The sequence below is a fragment of the Thunnus maccoyii genome, chromosome 23, assembly GCF_910596095.1.
Source record: "Thunnus maccoyii chromosome 23, fThuMac1.1, whole genome shotgun sequence".
NCBI classification, from domain to species: Eukaryota; Metazoa; Chordata; class Actinopteri; order Scombriformes; family Scombridae; genus Thunnus; species Thunnus maccoyii.
The window spans coordinates 8,897,460-8,916,042 of NC_056555.1; the positions used below are offsets into that span (position 1 = coordinate 8,897,460).

At 37.6% G+C, this 18,583-nt stretch overlaps 1 protein-coding gene across 1 annotated transcript in view; it reads right to left on the reverse strand.

Moving 5' to 3' along the window:
• The window catches only part of cerk (ceramide kinase), a 41,490-nt gene extending 23,401 nt beyond the window's left edge, over positions 1-18,089 (reverse strand). The window contains exons 1-3 of the mRNA XM_042403457.1: positions 17,823-18,089; positions 3,490-3,627; positions 1,341-1,463 (exon numbers count right to left, since the gene is read on the reverse strand). Coding sequence (XP_042259391.1) covers positions 1,341-1,463; positions 3,490-3,627; positions 17,823-17,991 — 430 coding nt within the window. The 5' untranslated portion in view covers positions 17,992-18,089. The remainder of the gene's footprint in view (positions 1-1,340; positions 1,464-3,489; positions 3,628-17,822) is intronic.
• Between the last annotated feature and the right edge of the window lie 494 nt (positions 18,090-18,583).

The window sequence follows — 18,583 nt, forward strand, 5'->3', positions numbered from 1 at the left end:
AAATGTAATAAAGCAAAATATTCTCTGACAAATGATGTAATAACATTTTAATGACTATTTAATATGTTAATAAATCATTGGAAAACAGTATGTTTAATTCCTTACATCTGATTGACCATGCTTTTCCAAAGGGCTGAATTTTGATGGTTGATGTCATGTTATGTAGGTCTACATTTTGTCTTTAAAAACCAGTTGTTTTAAAAGTCAACATGGATGAGACAGATTTCTACACATGAAGCTGGACTTCAGCACTAACATGGACATCCTTTAGGCCAGACAAAGATATTTTTTTACAGTACACTCTTTTAATGTTTGTAATACCTACATTTATATGTATGTGCCTGTGGCTGTCTAGAAGAAAAACAAAGGAAGGCCACCTATATTGTAGGTTTGCCTATGGACTCTCCTGAGGGCACAGGTATAAGACACTGCTGAAAGGAATGAAATGTTTTTTAAGGATAATAATGCCCACCTTCTTTACTGTGTATTTATGAAGCAGAGGATCTTTTAAATCACACAGTGTGAATCTGAGAGGTTCATATTTGTTTAACCTGTAACTAGTCATACTTAACAAGGTGATAGTCTCAATACACAGTGAAATATGATATTTCTGGTGGGACAAGGGCAAAGTTTTCCTTGGGTGCTACAGTAAGTGACAGTGTGCTGGTGTCCCAATGAAGTAGTCCATAAACTAGTCAGAAAATGTATAAAGTTGCATATCCCACATGCACATTGCTGTCAGGTGTTAAAAGTGTTGTGGAAATACACTGCATGATCCTCTCAGGACACCCTGTGCCCTCAGAATGTGAACAGTCTCCATGTAGAATGAATTGTGCAGCACAGCATCTTCTAGTCCAATTATAGCCTGATACACAAACTACAACAGTATCTGTTTCTAAACCACCCTCTCAATGATAAACGAAGTCTAAATATTTAGCAAGGACCAATCATTCTCCAAAGTTCACTATGGAAGACAGTGTGTTATGTAATTTGTTCCCAGTGTAAGTTTTATATTAGCTCTAGATTTGCTTTTAATGATAAGGATGAATAACAGCCACTCGACAGCAGATAAGGACACAATGTCTTGCTCATTATATGACTCTACATCTAAATTATTTAACTGTTTTGATTAAGGTTAGCTTGCCATGAGTATATTTTAACCATATATAGTGCGGCTTCATGCCTATCTGTACTCTATCTGTACTCTATCTGTACTCTATCTGTACTCCTGGTGTGTGGCACTTTTATGGCACCTAGTACATAAACTGATTCTGATTAAGACATTTTAAGTCCAAAGTACTTTACCAGGCCCGCCAAAGAATAACAAACAGTATACGTACGGAGAAATGATAGCTGCTCATTGATAACTTGGATCCACTGCTCACAAAGTCCCTGATTGGCGCAGTGGAAGGTGACATTGCTACACCGCCACTGGTGCTGCCTTGTCCTCCTCACATAGGAAACTGTAAAGAAACAAAAAAGAAAGGGGGAACAGAGGGTAAGCAAGGGAAAAAAAACAAATGAAATTATACTAAAATATGATGGTTGCCGGACATTTTTGACTGAAGTGTCAATTACATTTATTATCTATTAATCAGCAAATTGTTATCTTGATAAGTACATTGACAGAAAATGGTGAAAAATACAGATTACAGTTTCCAAGAATGTAAGTTGATGTACTCAAATGCGTTCAAAACCCAAAAGTATTCCATTTAGTTTAACAGAAAACAAAGAAAATCAACAAATCTCCACATTTGAATGATCAATTGATTATCATCAAAATTGATTTCTGTCAGTGGACTAGTCAATTAATTGACTAATCGTTTCACTTCTAACTCCAACTTGGTTCATCATATCTGTTGATGGAACACAGTGGTTGTTGCAGGGATTAATCCGTCAACCGCTCTGTTAAACATCAGTCTCTCTACCCACTCACCAACCAACACGTCATAGTTCTAAGACAGAATGGAAAAAAACTGTCAATAGCAGAGAAATGCTGTCATCAAGATAAGAGGATTGCTAATCAGATTTCATGAGATAACAACAAATGTGCTAAATAAAGCCACTGATGATTTTTTTTGCCATTCCCATCATGTTTGCCACCCATTATCAAAACACACCTTCCCAGATATGAATCACTGCGAAACGCCCGTCATAGTGTCTGATCCACTATTCTGTGAGTATTTTAAGGCTCTAGGGCAGGTTTTTTTTTACGTCAGCAGGGAGGTGTCCATCCACTCTTTTTGTAAAGACTACCTGGCTTTGCTACAGAAAAGATTTGGCCTGAGAAGGAGTCCTAGCTTTCCGCGTCACCAGAGTCAATCAGATATGTGAATGAGTAAGAAATGAGGGCATGTGGGAAATGAAGAAGTCAGTTAAGTAAAACACGCTTCTGCTGATAGTCGGACAAAAAGTAGAGATGGAGTCACATTATATCCTACGAGGAACATTACTGAAATATTTACATTAAGGGCCAAAAATTCACTCACTAAGCACTTTGACAGCAGATTCACTCACTAAGCATTTCAAAGTCAAATTATCACACTAAGCATTTTTTTCATCAGATAGAAAAGTTAACTTTCCAGGCAAGTTCTTCAGACCAAATTGCTTACAGTACCTTGTACTTACAGTCGGATAGGCAGAGAGATGTTCAGAGTGGGTGGAAAATCATCCTTTAATATGTTACATAATCAGGATGTAAGTGATGGGACGTGTCTTTGAAGGCAAGTTTCTAAAGAAAGTGGGAATGCAGTCGTGTCAGACTCGACAAACTCTAATGCCAGTAAAAGCTCACATTAGTGAGGTAATTTTTAACATTTGGCTGTGATAAATAATGTAAATCCGGTCTTGTTTGGATATAATCTAATGGCTCAAAATCAAGCATTAGCCCATAAGTCACTGGCATGCTGCCATCTTAGACCCAGTCAGCTAAGCTGTGAGGGACTCTCTTGTTAATGCATTACTTTCAAACTGTGGAGCTGTCTATGGGCTTTTTTCCAGTGTTAGATCACTTGTGATTGGTGGAGCTCAACACAGGCTCTTGGCACACTTACCCAAAATGTATCTGTGATGTGGTATTAACCTTCTACAGTAAAATGAAAGTGACAGTGATGAAAAGTGACTTCAGGCTATGCTTTTGAAAAGAACAAAAGGTGCTGTATCTATTTCCTACTTCATTGATTTATCATTGCACCTCCACAAAACTGGAAGACACAGACAGAGAGATAAAAAATAATGATGATCAAAATTAAAGCTGCAGAAGCTGAAAAATCCTGACTTCTAGTCCATAGTATAGGTCAAGACCCAAAATCACTGGATCCTACACTTCCCATAATGAAACTTGTAATTTTCATTATGGGATGTCTTCTGTAGCTCCTCCAGAGCTACAACTCTTTTCACAGGCTGAGTAGTACTCCCTGTGACTAGTAAATTAACGGTGTAAAATTGGTTGTGCCCCTTTAAGTTTGTATACTAGTGTAGGTTTAGTACCTGTAAATGCATGTGGATACTGCTCAGAGTGCTGCTTTGTTTTTTTCTGACTCCTCCTGGTCTCTGTGTCGTCTTGGTCGCCTTCTTCCGTCTTGCGGACAGCCACTATTTCACACACCAGAACGGCATGGCTGTGAGCTGCAGAGACATAAGCATATTCATATTTTAACCAACTGCTCTACACAATAACCAAAGCATGATGCCCTTTTGCCGGCACAGTTAGTCTGTATAATGACTTATTTACTTTCTTGCACCTTCACAGGCACACACTGACAGACCAAGGCAACTGTGGAGCTGAATATTATATTATAATATTCTCCACTCCAAGCACAAAGGAAATGTTCACCAGAAAAAAACATATTTTCTATATTAAAGCTGCTATAATAAATAGTTTTATATTAACAATTGATCAAATGACTACTGTAATGGGTCAGTCATAGTGACAAACCCACAGAGAATGATCCTCTCAGCTTTATGAAGCCTTTTATCAGGCTTCATATAATTTAGTTTTATGGCCCACAATTTTAATTTTTAGGCCCACTCTTAACAGTCTCATCAACCTTGTTTCCATATTAGGCAGCTGTTTCAATGAAAAAGCTTTAAAAAACTCACTGTACGCTACCTGCACAGCATCAAACGACAGACAGACAAAGTTAGCAACTAGCAGGTGGACCATTTCCATGCTAAAGACCCAAATATTTCCCCCAGGAATTGGTGGAGAACAAAACAGAGCTAAAAAGGCAAATGAATGCTAACGTTTCTCCAGTATCTGCTGGATATATAAATTAGCAACTGTTTGCTAACAAGGTGGTAATATGTCAGTGAAGGTTTAAGTAAATTTAGGTTTCCCCATAAAATTAAATCAGTTTCATCCATCCAGTTATAAAGGTACCTTGTCTTAAAGTGACTTTTACAATCGCAGCCTATCAGTTGTGTCACAAACAGTTAAATGAATGGGAGGAAAACACAGCCATATCCCAAGAGAGCTGGTGAGGAAATGGTGAAGGAACTGCATTCCCTTGTTCTTTTTTCCCACGGGAACTGGATTCAGGCTGCTAGTTTAGAATGACTTTGGGGATGAAAGACTTTGGCAGCGTTTAAATGGTTTGTTCATTAACAGAACTTGTCAAGAATGGGGTGATCTGGTTCCTCCTGGCAGTGAAAAGACGGGGTGGGTCAGTCACATTAAAGAGCTGCTATGTGACATCAAAGAATTTAATAATAGATATCCATTCATTTTACTGGAAGTTTGGGAAAATATAGGGAATTGTTGAGGAAATGGTTTCTTTGCGCATACATCCTGGTAAGTGATGACAAATTGGCCATTAAACAAAAATATACATTAAGACAATTAAATCATTTAAAAAACACCTACGACATGGACTGCAGAAAGGTGCAACTCAGTGCTAGGAAGGTAAATATTCTACACAAGGTCCCACAATATAGTTATCCATCTTGGATCCTGAGCATCCAGGATAAATAAGCTACAAACTCAAAAGTGCACTTTTGCACTGGGAAAGGACAATATTACTTGCAATGAATTTAACTGACCTCTTCAACTGCATCACATACAGACATTCCAGTCTCTCCTACAAATTTATTCAGCTGATATGGTGAAATGGATGGGAGGGAGGCATGGCATATTATTTCTCTCCTGGGAGTCTGAGGGAATAGGATTTCATTTCTTTCTCAAATAAAGATGATGCGCCATGCAGGCATGAATAACTTTATGGCCATCGATATTCACACTTTGACAAATAGGAAGAAGAGTTATGGCCATGTGGGTAATGGCTTTATTCAGAAAAAACAAGAATGAGAAGTTTCACTCCAGCTATTTGAAAAATGGCATCTATTGCTCTGCCAAAGCAGTTGTTGGTGTTGAATTAAAATATAAAATGGATTACTGAAAGTTATTGTGATTTATATATTCTATCCATTTTCTAAATCGCTTATCCTGTTCAGGGTTGCAGGAGGCCTGACAATGTGTCACAGGGGCTAAAACATATACAGTTGCCAGGCACACACATATACAATTTAAAGTTTTTATTCCTCCTATCATCCAGAAAAAAGAAACCAGAAAACCCGAGGGAAACTCAGGCAGGCCCTGAGAGAACATCAGCAGATTCAAACCATCTTACAGTTACATTAAGTAGTTACATCAAGTACAGTAGGCTGCTCTATTCTAGTTTCACTTTCATTTTTATCTTATTTTTACCATTATTATTATCAAGTGGGTTTTATTTTCCATCTTATGTTAAATTAACGTTTTAACATGCTTTTATGTTTATGTCTATTTTCATGTAAAGCACTCACTGCATGTAATTTCTTTATTGTAAAGCCTTTGAACTACATTTCTTATATTAAAGGTGCTACACAAATAAAGTTTATTATTGTTATTATTACATATTTTCATGTCAAATAATTCAGATCACCAACTGCAAATGCTGTCAGGAATGTTTTAATAACTTAGCAATAAAACACAGCTTTGTTCACTTCATTACACTCAGTTTTTTTTGCTGCTACAGCCTTATTTGATCTGGTATGATCAGTAGCTCATGGTAGTTAATGCTAGCAAACCTTAGATAGACATAATGGTATGTAACTGACATTACTGAGTCAGTTTACTGATTTTATGTCTCCTCTCTACATGTGCTCCTGTTACACTATGTTTTAGCGTCTTGCATTATCCTGTAATTGCCACCTGTGGCCAGAGTGGCTGCTGTTTTGCAAAAGTTGCATAGACTCCTTTAGGTTTTTCTCAGATAAGATTTTTCAAAGCAGACTTTTTGACTGTCAGAGTAGAAAACCACAGGTGTTACTAGTAACATTAACGATAACTCCGTTCTATTCAAGTATCCCAGTAAGATATGACAATGAGACAGTGAGCCAGCATACACAATAACAGGACCCCGTATTGTGTTGAAACCATAGAAGCTGAATGGAATTCAGCCATCCCTAATTTATTATTTACACCTGTGCTTTTCCTAATGGCATGTGAGAATGTATTCTATGAAAAAGGGCCTATAATGTCTCATTATTGACAAAGGAATTCAGGTTGGTATGTCACACTGACCAACACCAATGGGTGTTTGCAGTGAGTCTTAAGTAAGTATCTTACACAAACAAACCAATAGGAAAGCTTATTGTTTGAGCTCTTGATTTAAGCACACCTTCTATGCATGTGCATGAGATTGTGGAAAGTACAACCCAAAAGGAAAGTAACTTTGGACTCACATCAACATTTACAGTTTTTTTTCGTATTATGCAACATGTAATACTGATGTTTTGATTTATCACTGCTGACAAAATAGACACAATGTGTTGAGGATGATGTTCTAACATGTCAAAAATCATTTCATGCACATAGAAACAGATAAGCAAAAACAGATTATCTTTGGTAAAATGTTGCATGTTAATAGAGATAACTACAGTCAGAATGAACAAAAGATGACAACAAATTGTATTAGATTTGAGATAATTTAACATGAAATCTTAATTTTGCGGTTTATTTTTCCAGCGCCAAACTTGTACCCAAGATATGCCAAAACACAGAATATATTATAATATCTCATATCTTACACATTTACATGTTTGTTATCTTAAGCTCCCTGGCTTACATTGAAATCCAAAAAATGAAAAATGTATGAAATCATTGTAATGGCCTGTTAGGCAAATTGACCTCCATCAAAGACAAAAAACTATCATTCATGATTGAGTCAGTACAGGTGGTGTTGCTTTCTAACTGCTCAAACCCTACTCTGGTCAACTTGGTCAAATTAACCCCAAAAACGAAGCACAACAGCAACAGTTCCAGTGACCTGTGTTAGGGAAGGAACTGGAAACAATAGCTAACATTCCCACATTCCAGCACTGCTCCAATAACCCTGCCACACACACACACACACACTCAGATAGATATGCACACACAAGTACACAATAATCCCATAACCACACACACAGAGAACACATCCCCACACACAAATTCCCTACTTTTTAGCTCAGTGCAGTCCCTAAGCTACACGCTAAGCCCTCGGCCATACAAGGCAGAGATCCTCTCTGCTCTGCTCTGACATACTTTTCTTTGTGCTTGAAAAGAATCTTAGTACTGTCAGTCAGCCAGTGTGCGCTGCCTATTCATACCACAGGCCAAAGAGGTCTGCTATCTGCAAAAAGTCAGCTTTTCAGGAACTGGAGGGGAAATGATTTATTTTCTAATGTCTGGAACTTGTTCTGCACTTGAAGAAAGCATTCAAATGTTTGTTTTGTGATACCTGGGTGTCATTTAGGGTCATCTAGCTTCCATTTCCACCAACTGTCTTAGAGTGAAAGGCATATGTAATTTGGTTTTTGTCACTAAACCATTGCCTGCCATTACTGCTGCTCCAGCTTAAAAGACTTACAGTAGATGTGAAAAATAAGTGTAAAAAGAGAAGCTCCAACATCTCAAACTATGAGCTGTATTGAAGCAAACCACAAATAATGTCACATGAAGGATTGATTAACACAAAATTAAAAACAAACGCTAGTATTATCATTCAAATAATATCGAACACATAAGTGATTAAATTCCTGTGACCTGGAGCGTGACGCTCAGTGTTTGTGTAACTAACTCATGATTCTCAGCAGAACCCAGTCACAACAACAGTAGAGACTGCAGGGATATGAATGTTTTCATATAAAGCCAAAAAATATTAACTGTGTTAATAGTGAAAAGGAAAAAGAAACTTAAAAAATAACTTTTCCAACTTTATTCTCTATTCTGCCTAAGTGTAGCTTGTGTAAAAGAAGACTATAAATCATTTACAGCATGATTTATGTCTGAACCTAAAAAACCTAAAACCAAAGCTAAAGTAGATACTTGCCCAACAATTATCAAATTAACTATCAATACTCACTTGAATTTAACAGGAGACAAATACAGTGAATTACCTTAGAGGTATAATTCAGTTATTTTGAAAAATATGCTTATTCACTTCCTTGCCGAGAGTTCAATGAGAAGATTGATACCACTCTTGTGCCTATAAGCGGAATATGAAGTACCAGCAACAGCCAGCTAGTTTAGCAATGGACTGGAAACAGCTAGGGAAATAGATAGCTTATAGTAGCTCTGTTCAAAGGTAGCAAAAGCCGCCTAACAGCAACCCTGAAGCTCACTAGTCATTAATAGTTATAAAAACAGAAGTGTAAAATTAGTCATTTTATGGTTTTACAGGGTGTTTAGTGCAGATTTGAACAGAAATGTGTTAAATTGTAAGCTTTAGATTTGCTAGAAGGCGGGTTTTGTTACTTTCAGACAGAGCTTGTAGTAGGCAGGCAGTTTCTGATCTTTATGCTACGCTAAGCTAAGAATCTCTTAGCTGTAGCTTCATAATGAACAAACAGATATGAGGAGTATTTCCAAAAACATCAAAATATTGCTATATTCCTATAACATTAGAATCTATGTCTGGATTGAGATTGTTCTTATGTTTGTCATTTGGAAACTCGCAAATTGATACTTTACTGTCCAAAAATTTGTATGATGTACGTATTGGTACCGTCCGCAACTGCATACCAGGTTTCAGTTTCCCCCCTTGAGAGCTTCAAGTTGCCAATGGGAGTATTGCCAAGTTCAAAGAGACAATCACATGGAATAAGTACAAGGAGAAAGATAGAAGATGATTCCCTAACCCTGGCATGTATAACTCTATCAATGCGCAAGACGGGCAGTGGGACATCGAATTCTGGCAATGGCAGTACATTGCTTTGCCCGAGAATGAATGTAATCCCTAACTCTGGCATTGTTAGTGCCTTTCTCTACTGAGCCAGAAACATCCAAGTCCTTAGGGCACAGGGTGCCACTGGTTTCCATTCTAACCACATGAGATGGATTAACACCTGTGATGCAATGTAAACACTATTAAAGGACCAGGACCAGTTTGAAAATCTGTGAATTTGTTATACACGTGATTGTATATACCAGTGGACCTTGTTGGCTTGTGACACTGAGAACTAAGTTCTGTCTTTTTGCAATCCCTTGTCACAGGTTCCATATGTCTACAAATTGTAATAATTGACCATTTCAGAGGCCTAAACAGGTAAAAATTACCCAGTAATTCTCAACAAAAAAGCAAATATTAAAGTCTGAAGAAAAGAAGAAAAATGTGTTTTTCTGCTCTATTATCCTATTAATCATTCCCTGACACCCCAGGTTATCAGAAGACATTCTGATAATTGTTGGGCTTCCTTTAGGTTGGGAATAACTACTATACACTAATACATGCAGTATACATCAATACAATCTGCTATCTGTATGCTCTATCATTTCCACTAAATCCTGCACCTGACAATACAATACAACCATGAACAGTAGCAAAGCATATTTTTGACCAAAGGCCTTAAATAATTCACTTAACAATATAAAATGGAGACTTTGTTAAAAGAACACTAAACCTTTAGTCTCCATTCAACCCATGACTGTATCATCCTGGTGTTCAATTTGGGACGTGAACAGATCCTGTCTATGAGAGAGAGCAATGGCAAGTGTAGTGGGTTTTTTTGAGTTTCACATTATAAAATGAAAATAGCAATGAAGTTTAAAATCTGTGAAGTGGCCCTATAACTGCTAAAAATCCAGCAGTACTTGATGAGGATTGAGAGCCATGGTCTTGGCAGTAACTGTATCCTATAACAATGGAACAAAGAGGATCTTTGTGTTAATGTAATGGAGCTTAGGAGGTCACCTAAATTCAGCTCTTTTGGTAGCAAATACTATCTACCCTGTAATTCAAGAGCACGGTTCTGAAGAAGAGCCATTGTTCAGGAAAAAGGTATATAAAAGCTTGCCGCTGGGGCAGAACCCAATGCAAGTACCCTTCTTTTTGTACTGTTGAAAGTGCTATTATGTACTGCAAATAATACAAAATGTAACTTTTTGTATTTGTCTCATTTTCTATCCATTTGCAATGGCCAATCTCATGTCAACAGCTTCCAACCACAGTCTTGAATCTCACTCTCTGTGGTCGTGGGTAAGTCTTTGTCCCCTTATTGAGCTACCTTAACTGACAATAGTAACTATACCTTTAGGTCAGATTGAATTGGTACAAACTTTTTTTTATTTTTTACTTTAAACCTGTATTTATAATGTTTTGGCCACTTGTGGGCAGTGGAAATAAGCTGTAAACACAACACTAACATATTATCGCCTTTAATTTGTTAGCATAACAGTTGGCAAACTTGTTAGTGTAACGGTTACACATCCAACAGATACCAAGCAATATTGATATTCATTTGGAGTCATGTTTCTTGCCACCTGATGAACATAAGTTCAATATTCACTCTCCTTTTAGCTCTGTTTTTGGTCTCCACCAAGTCCTTAGAGAAAAATCTGGATCCTTAGCTGCTAAATGCTTCACTATGTTCACTAGCTGGGGAAAATGTTGGGCAGGTAGTGCACTGTGGGTTTTCAGAGGTTTTTAACATTTGCTGGAGGCAACACTAAGAGAGCAATGAGAGTGAATCAAACAGTAAAGCTAAAAGTCGCTACAAAGCTTTGTAGAACTGGGGTGATAATTCTCTATGGGTTCATCACTACAAGAGTCAACTTTCACTTTCAGTTCAAGTTGTTAGTTGCTATAGTTAATCTTTTGAACATTAGTACCTTTTATGGTGGATCAGAAGGTACCTGAGCCTGATACGGTTTATATGTGAAAAATATTTTTGCATGATCCTGCTCATCCCGATTCCCTAAAACAAGGTGGCATCCCACCTAACAATTCCACTGTAAATACTGGTTTCCTTCACACTGTCTCAAATCAAACATACCGCCTGTGAATTCCTTGTTACACCTTAGATGTTTCACGCATGGATGTTAGTTACCTCAGACATTCTCTCATCAGCACAGATGTAATTTAAGATGGTGTGCCATAGATACAGAGATGATTGTCCTGAATTTGATCCTAACATAATATCCAATGTGCTCATGTGTGCATCAGAGATTTTGTGTTTGTGTATATGATATCTCTGACAGCCCAGCGCCTGGTCTCACCTTCTTTTAGTCCTCTGACAACAAGCTGTCATCATATTCATATTCTGCTGTTGTTCTCTGCACCCCTCCCTGTACACAGTGGATCAGAATGTAATCCCTTTATTGTTGCTGAGGTTTGGCACTAACAATGTGTTGGAGGACAAGCCAGCACAAGCTTAAGGAAATGCTTGTGTTCTTAGGTGTTCCCACACTATTTATGTTTTTGATGTCATTCCTGTTTTGCTTTTACATATTGCATTTCAAGTGGCATGCAACACAGATGCAAGAGAGGAGATTTGACTGAGGGTGTAAAACTGATGAAACTGTTTATGTTGTTAGGTGATGCACCCTGATACATAAAAAGTCTAAAATCTTGGCCCTATGTTCGATATAAGTTGCAGATGAGTTCTTCTATCCAAAACATGAATTACTACACAACAAGGATGCTGTCCCATCATGGACAGGATAGTTATGGACTTCTTTGTCACTTACCCACACCAACCTGCTATCACCCAGGTCAGTGATTGACTTAGTTGTCTTTGCTCTACTCACATTTTTGAAGAGAGACACATCATTCCAGTTACCATTTGTCTGTAATGGGTTATCATAATTTTAAAGGTGTGGCCTGATGCACTCAATTGGCAGTAAGTCTTCAATTAAATTGGATTGCAACCAATTTGGTAAATCTTGTACATGCAACCATAATCCACAAGTTTGTTGCCTTTGATACAATTCTACTAATTTCTGTTGTCTTTAATAAGACGAAACTTGGTAAACATGAGCATGGGCTTGACATGTTGAAGCATGGCACCAATATGTACGCCTTGTGGCCATTAATAAAACACCACAGTATTTCTTGAACACATTATTCAGTTATCGCTGATTTTGGTTGGTATCTTCAGACGTCAATCACTAACACTTCTTGCTGGGACTCTTTCAGAGGCTGGGCCCGCAAGCATCAGCAGCAACAGCATCAGATGTAGCAATCACACGCATTTTCTTCAGGAAATACAAATATTCTAGCTAGCTTTACAGGTAATGCTCTTTAATACTGACCCAAGCTGCAGGTAAATAAATGCAATCAATGTAATGAAAGGGCCTGTATTGCTGCCAGTGATGCAGTATAAACCTGCACTGTTTACCCAATCTCCAGCTGTCGTTTTCTGGCAGTGTTTTTTTTTTCTCTGTATCTCTCTCCCTCCCTCAGCAGCCGTCTCTCAATGTACAGACAGGGCTGTGCATTGAGCACCAGCTTTAGATTACAAAGCGCAGATCTGCCTGGGTACACATGGCAGTGAGCTGTCAAACAAGACATGTGGATTTCTCCCAGGCACAATGGGTATGTTAAGGCAATGCTTAGACAAACAGATGGAGAAAAAAGGACAAGCAAGGTGGAAGGTATAACAGAACAGTAGAGGGTCAGTAATACTGCTTTGGCACTAAAGAGTATATGCCTAAAGTACTGGATGGTACAAGTCATTACTCTCAATTGAAGATGCAAACTTGCTTTTTTGTAACCTTGATTTTCTGTATTGAACATAAACATGCTCTGGATTTCCCTTTTCATGTTCTGCTTTTGAATTTTAAGCCATGCTAGGGGTGACAAAATAGGTCGGTGGGTCCCGCATTTTGATCGCAACAAAAATATTTCAGCAAATATTTGATGAATTGCCATAAAATTTTGCACAGACACTCATATAGAGGTGAAACATTAAGTTGATTAATCAATAGAAAGAAAATGAATCAGGAACTATTTTCATAATTGGTTACTCGTTTAAGTTGTTAATTAAGCATAAGTGTCAAAAACATACTGTCGACAGCTTCTGTTCTAGTTCCAAATGAAATGAAATGTGCTGGTTTTCTTGTCCAATAATAATAAACATAATATCCATGGGCGTTGGACTTATGGTTTGACTCATCATGACTCAAATCATGCTCATCATTTTAAGACGTCACCTTGAACTGTGGGGACTGATGGACATTTTTTACAAATTTCTGACTTTTTCTAAACAGTCAATTAATCAATGAATCAAGACCAGAATTGTTGGATTTACCAATGATGAAAATAATAATTACTTGCAGTGCAACACTTGTGTTCCGCAGAAGATGAAGCCTGATGACTTTGGTGATGCCCCAACTTTTCCTCTAGCGCCACAAGAGTGAAATAGACTACTGGATGGATTGCTACGAAATTTGGTACAGATATCTGTGATGTTCAGAGGATGAATCATACTAGATGTATTGGCACAAAACCCTGTACAGACATTAACAGTCCCCAGACAATGAATCCCAATGACTTTGGCAATCACATCCTAGTTGTACTTTGTGTTAAGTGCTAATCAGCAAATATTAGCTTGCTTAAATGTTACACTAAGATGGTGACAATGGCAAGCATTATACATGTTAGTATTGTTATTGTGAGCATATTAGCGTGCTGATGTTAGCATTTAGCTCAAAGCATCACTGTACCTAAGTACACCCTTACAGAGTTGCTAGCATGTTTGTAGACACTGTCTTATTTCTCTCCATTTCTAAAACTTTGCAGACTTACTGTAGTTCTATGAGTGACTGATGCACACAATCATTTTGTTTCTTTCTTAACTTCTTACATGTGCAATGGGATTTTAGTACTGGGGAAATTCTGTGATGCTGATACCCTATTTTAGCCTGATTTCCTATACTTCCAGTATCACTATAAGTGAATCCATGGCTGTAACACGTTGGATCTGTATCCAGCTCTGCCATATGGGAAAGCAAATATCTAAACCCCCCCTGGCCTAAATGCTTAGAGGGCCTGAGGAAGTACTACTCCCTAAGCATAGTGATTTGGAGGAAAGGGAAGACGCTCTCTAAAGCATATGCCATGATTTATTCAAGATTTTCCTCCAAGATGGGAGCTCACATTGTATCAGAGGAGTGACTCAGGCATTATGTGGACACAGGATTTACTCGAGGCTCAGAGGCCATGCCATCTCAGTGATTGGATTTTGTTTGTGTGCCTATGAGAGCAAGTGTGTGTATACCAAGAACAGGCCCAGCTAGGATACCCTGTCTTGTTCTCTACTCAGCACATCTGACTGACGGATGCTCTGATTCGACCAAATCCACTTAAATGTCAAGCAGTTACATTCACTAATGTTGTCTAAACCAAAGCATCAGGGCCAGAGTGATGTTTACCGCTCATAGCAATTCCTCTTGGCATTTAAGGCACTTGTGTGTCAGTTTGATGTTAGGGAAAATACATTGGACAAAAAATTGAAAATATGAGCTGGGGAGGACCTGTCAAATTTGAGTCATGCTGCATGATTTTCTGCTATCAGCCAAGATGAACTTTTTCTGTCTGCTTGGAGCTGTAAGAAAATTTTCTTAACTTATAAACGTTACGTGATAGAAACTGTCATATTTGCACCAACTAGTATCTGTCCTTCCATCTATCATGTTTCTCCTGAAATCCCGGCTAGTTTTCGTAACATTTTATCTTTCAATTTCAATAAACTACTTTGGAAAATTGTATTCCAAGTGACAAAGAAACATAATCCATCCCACTCCTGACTTCCTGCTGTTGTGGGTACTGGACCTGTGAGATTTTACAGATGCAAATCTAAGGTAAACACAAGCGCCACACAGAGAAGGAAGCGTGGCTGGTTAATGCAGCTCATGATGTAACTTATATGACGTTAGAACATTTGCAACACGTGGATTCCAGAGATAAAGTGTTCCTTATTTGCAAACAGCAAAGATGTAAGAGAAAATTTCACTCACCGCCATCCCCACCTTTACCTTAGTCACTGATTAACTAGATTTTATTGACTACTAATAATAACTATACTCCACTCAAAGACTGCATGTGAAATAAGGTAACTATAATTAGCCACTTAATGCTTAAATACTTAATGTCATTCAGTGTTCTCAGAAATAAATGGGACTCCATTCCTTTTCTTTTCACGGTGGTGTCTGATGTTGAACTTACTGCATATTTATCACTGGCAAAGTCTCCCTGTTTGATCCCTAACTCCAGGGTAAACTGACCTGCTCTTGTCACAGTGATCACTAGGGGGGGGATTTTGATGTAGCCGGGTTGAACATTGACTCAATAAATGGAAGTCTTTATGGCAGGTTATTATAGGGCACTTGATACCACTTTGAGGAAGGTCAATGGCCAGGTTTAAACTGAAGTCTGCAGTGCCAGCTGTAATCACTTCACTCGATATGGTACAGTAATTGCAGACCAGGGAACTCATCTAGACGAACAAACATTAGCCTCCGGGGGTTATAAGGACGTACGGATGAAGTGGAAGTTGTCTGATGCAAAAGGATGGAAAGGGCTGCTTGAGAGCCGCGGTTATAGTAAAGAAGACTTTGGGTACCGAATATTCATCCAGTGCATGCTGGGATTGCAACTCACTGTGACCCTGGATTGGGTTGGTAAAAAGTTCTAACAACTATTTGTTTACTAAATCAGGTTCTGCCATTAAAACTCAAGAAAGGTGTTAAAATAACTAGTAAAATCTTTAGTAGGGTGTAAATTGGTTGCTAGAAAACATCTGTAGCACCATAAAATCAAAAGCAATCAACTATGTAAACACACAATCATAAACTGGAGCAGTCAACCAACCAAAAATAACAGTTTTAAAGGGTCAATCGATGTATTAAACTTTACTAAACATTCTTTGTATGAATTATTTGTATATGTATGTATGATGTAGTTTTATTCATATATCAATACATGGAGAAATACAGTATGTATTTCAGAGTAGAGCTGCAACAATTAGTATATTAATCAATTAGTTAATCAAGATAAAATTAATAGGGAACTATAATAAAATAATTGTTTTAGTCATTTTTCAAGCAAAATGCTTTTATTTGTCAAACATGATAGTAAACTAAATATTTTGGGGTTTTGGACTGTTGTTCACATCTTTGACTCTGAGAAATAGTTTTCTGACATTTTATAGACAAAATGATTAATTGAGAAAATAATTGTCAGATTAATTGATGTTGAAAATAATTAGTTGCAGCCCTATTTCAGAGTTAGTTGTATTCATGCAGTTTAGAATGAGTGGAAAAAATCCACCTATGCTAACCTAACCAACATTCATCAAGTCTGACATTATTAGCGTAGGCTAGTAGTATAGGCTATTGTGTTATTTTTGTGAAAACAACATCTTCCCAGTTTACATTGTTATTGAAAAGCATTTTAATCAAGTGACATGTCAGATGTGTTGACCAAAACACGTTACTGCTTATGTTACTCATTAGTCTAAATGGGCATATAATAGCTTTGTCGGTTAGCAAGACAATAGTTACAGCTGAGTGAAAATATTAAGTAAGAATTTGTCTGGTACGACCTGTTTTAATTTAGTGACATGTAAATCTCTACTTAGTTATGACTGGTTTGAATTTATGAAGAGCTGGTGTAACTGACTCAAACAGATAAAAAAAACGGATGAATGGATGAACAGATATAATGAAGAAACCCACACTTTAATCCACTTTAATCCACTTTAGCTTTTCAGTTTTAACTTCAGCTGAAGAAATTCATACCCTGCATGTGTTTTGAAAATTCTGCCTCCTTTTGCCTCATCAAGCTCTCTTGGATAAACTTCTAGTGAACAAGCTGAATTCAAGGCAAGTTTCTAAAAAGCTGGTATTTTATAGATTTTAAATGAGCTCACTGGGGCAGAACCTCCTTCTCACCAATGATTGAATAAATGAATAAATGAACTTTGTCTCATGTCAGTGACAGAACCCATTCTTCGTGGGAAACATAGCTTACTGTTAATTAACAGACAGCCCCTAGTAGTATTTGCTTGTAGGAACAAAGCCTCCCAATTATCTGTGACTGGAAACCCACCTGTGTGACCTGCTCTTGTCAGCGTACAGACCTCAGCTACAGTAGCTACATGACCTGACTGTTGCTCCCCCAACATGTGCATGATCCTGATAAGGAGAGCCGAATGGGAAGCTGAATTCAGACCCCTTAACACTCCCTCCTCCCACCTCCTCTAGCCCCCCTCATGGGTGACAATACATTTTACCAAAGGCAAATTATTTGCTGCTAGGATATGTAAGCTTTAATACAACTAAACAACGTAGGTTACTTCATACATTTTTGTTTCGTTTTTTTTTAATTTGTATTCTTATTTATTAAAAACTATTTATCATTCAGTTTTAACAGTTGGTAATATATATATATATATATATATATATATATATATATATATATATATATATATATATATTTGTTTTAAGTTTTAAGATATGTGGCACAATCTGCTTTGCGTGCAATGACACCGCTATCATACTCACTTCAGCGTTTTAGACATACCTGTTTCAGAAATGTTGCTGATATCAGATCTTCCTTTGCTGCTCTTCTCAGCGTCCTTCCACGCCAAAACACTGCGATTAAGAAGAACTTCCACCTGTCTGCGCTTCAGCAAAAGCTTCGATGATAGTAATTTGGCTTGTTTCTCCATAATATCGCTCAGAAGTGTCATCGGTTACGCTGCCGTACCGACGGTTCTGATCTCAACTTCAGTGACGGCCCGCATAACAAAACGCGTTTGGTGGCTGTAGCGTGTGGAGGCAGAGTGCCGGCCGGCCCCAGCTGTCAGCAGGAGAAGGGACTTAAGACAAAGATCGTCTATAAGAAAGACGATTCACTCGGTTGGAAAGATTAAACTGGCCTACTTTCAACTCATGAAAGTGAGTTCTAACCAGCACTCCTCCTATTGGCATATACTACTACTACTACTACTACTACTACTACTACTAATAACAATAATAATAATAACAACAACAAGTACTGAAAGACGCTTTACACAGAAGCAGAAACAAATAAACAGACACAAACAATTACAACAATCCACAGTATATATAAAACACAATAACAGTAATAGCCTTTTTGAATAATCGGGTTATTATCAATCTATTCGGAGCATAAAAGTCCCCAAAAACCAAATCAAAATATTATTAAAGTATTATTACTTTTTGTTCCTGGAAAATATAGAAAAATTCTGTGGTTCAAACTCTGTACTGACAAATACAAATCCAAAGCAAAAATAGTAGATGTCACTACATTAAAATGTC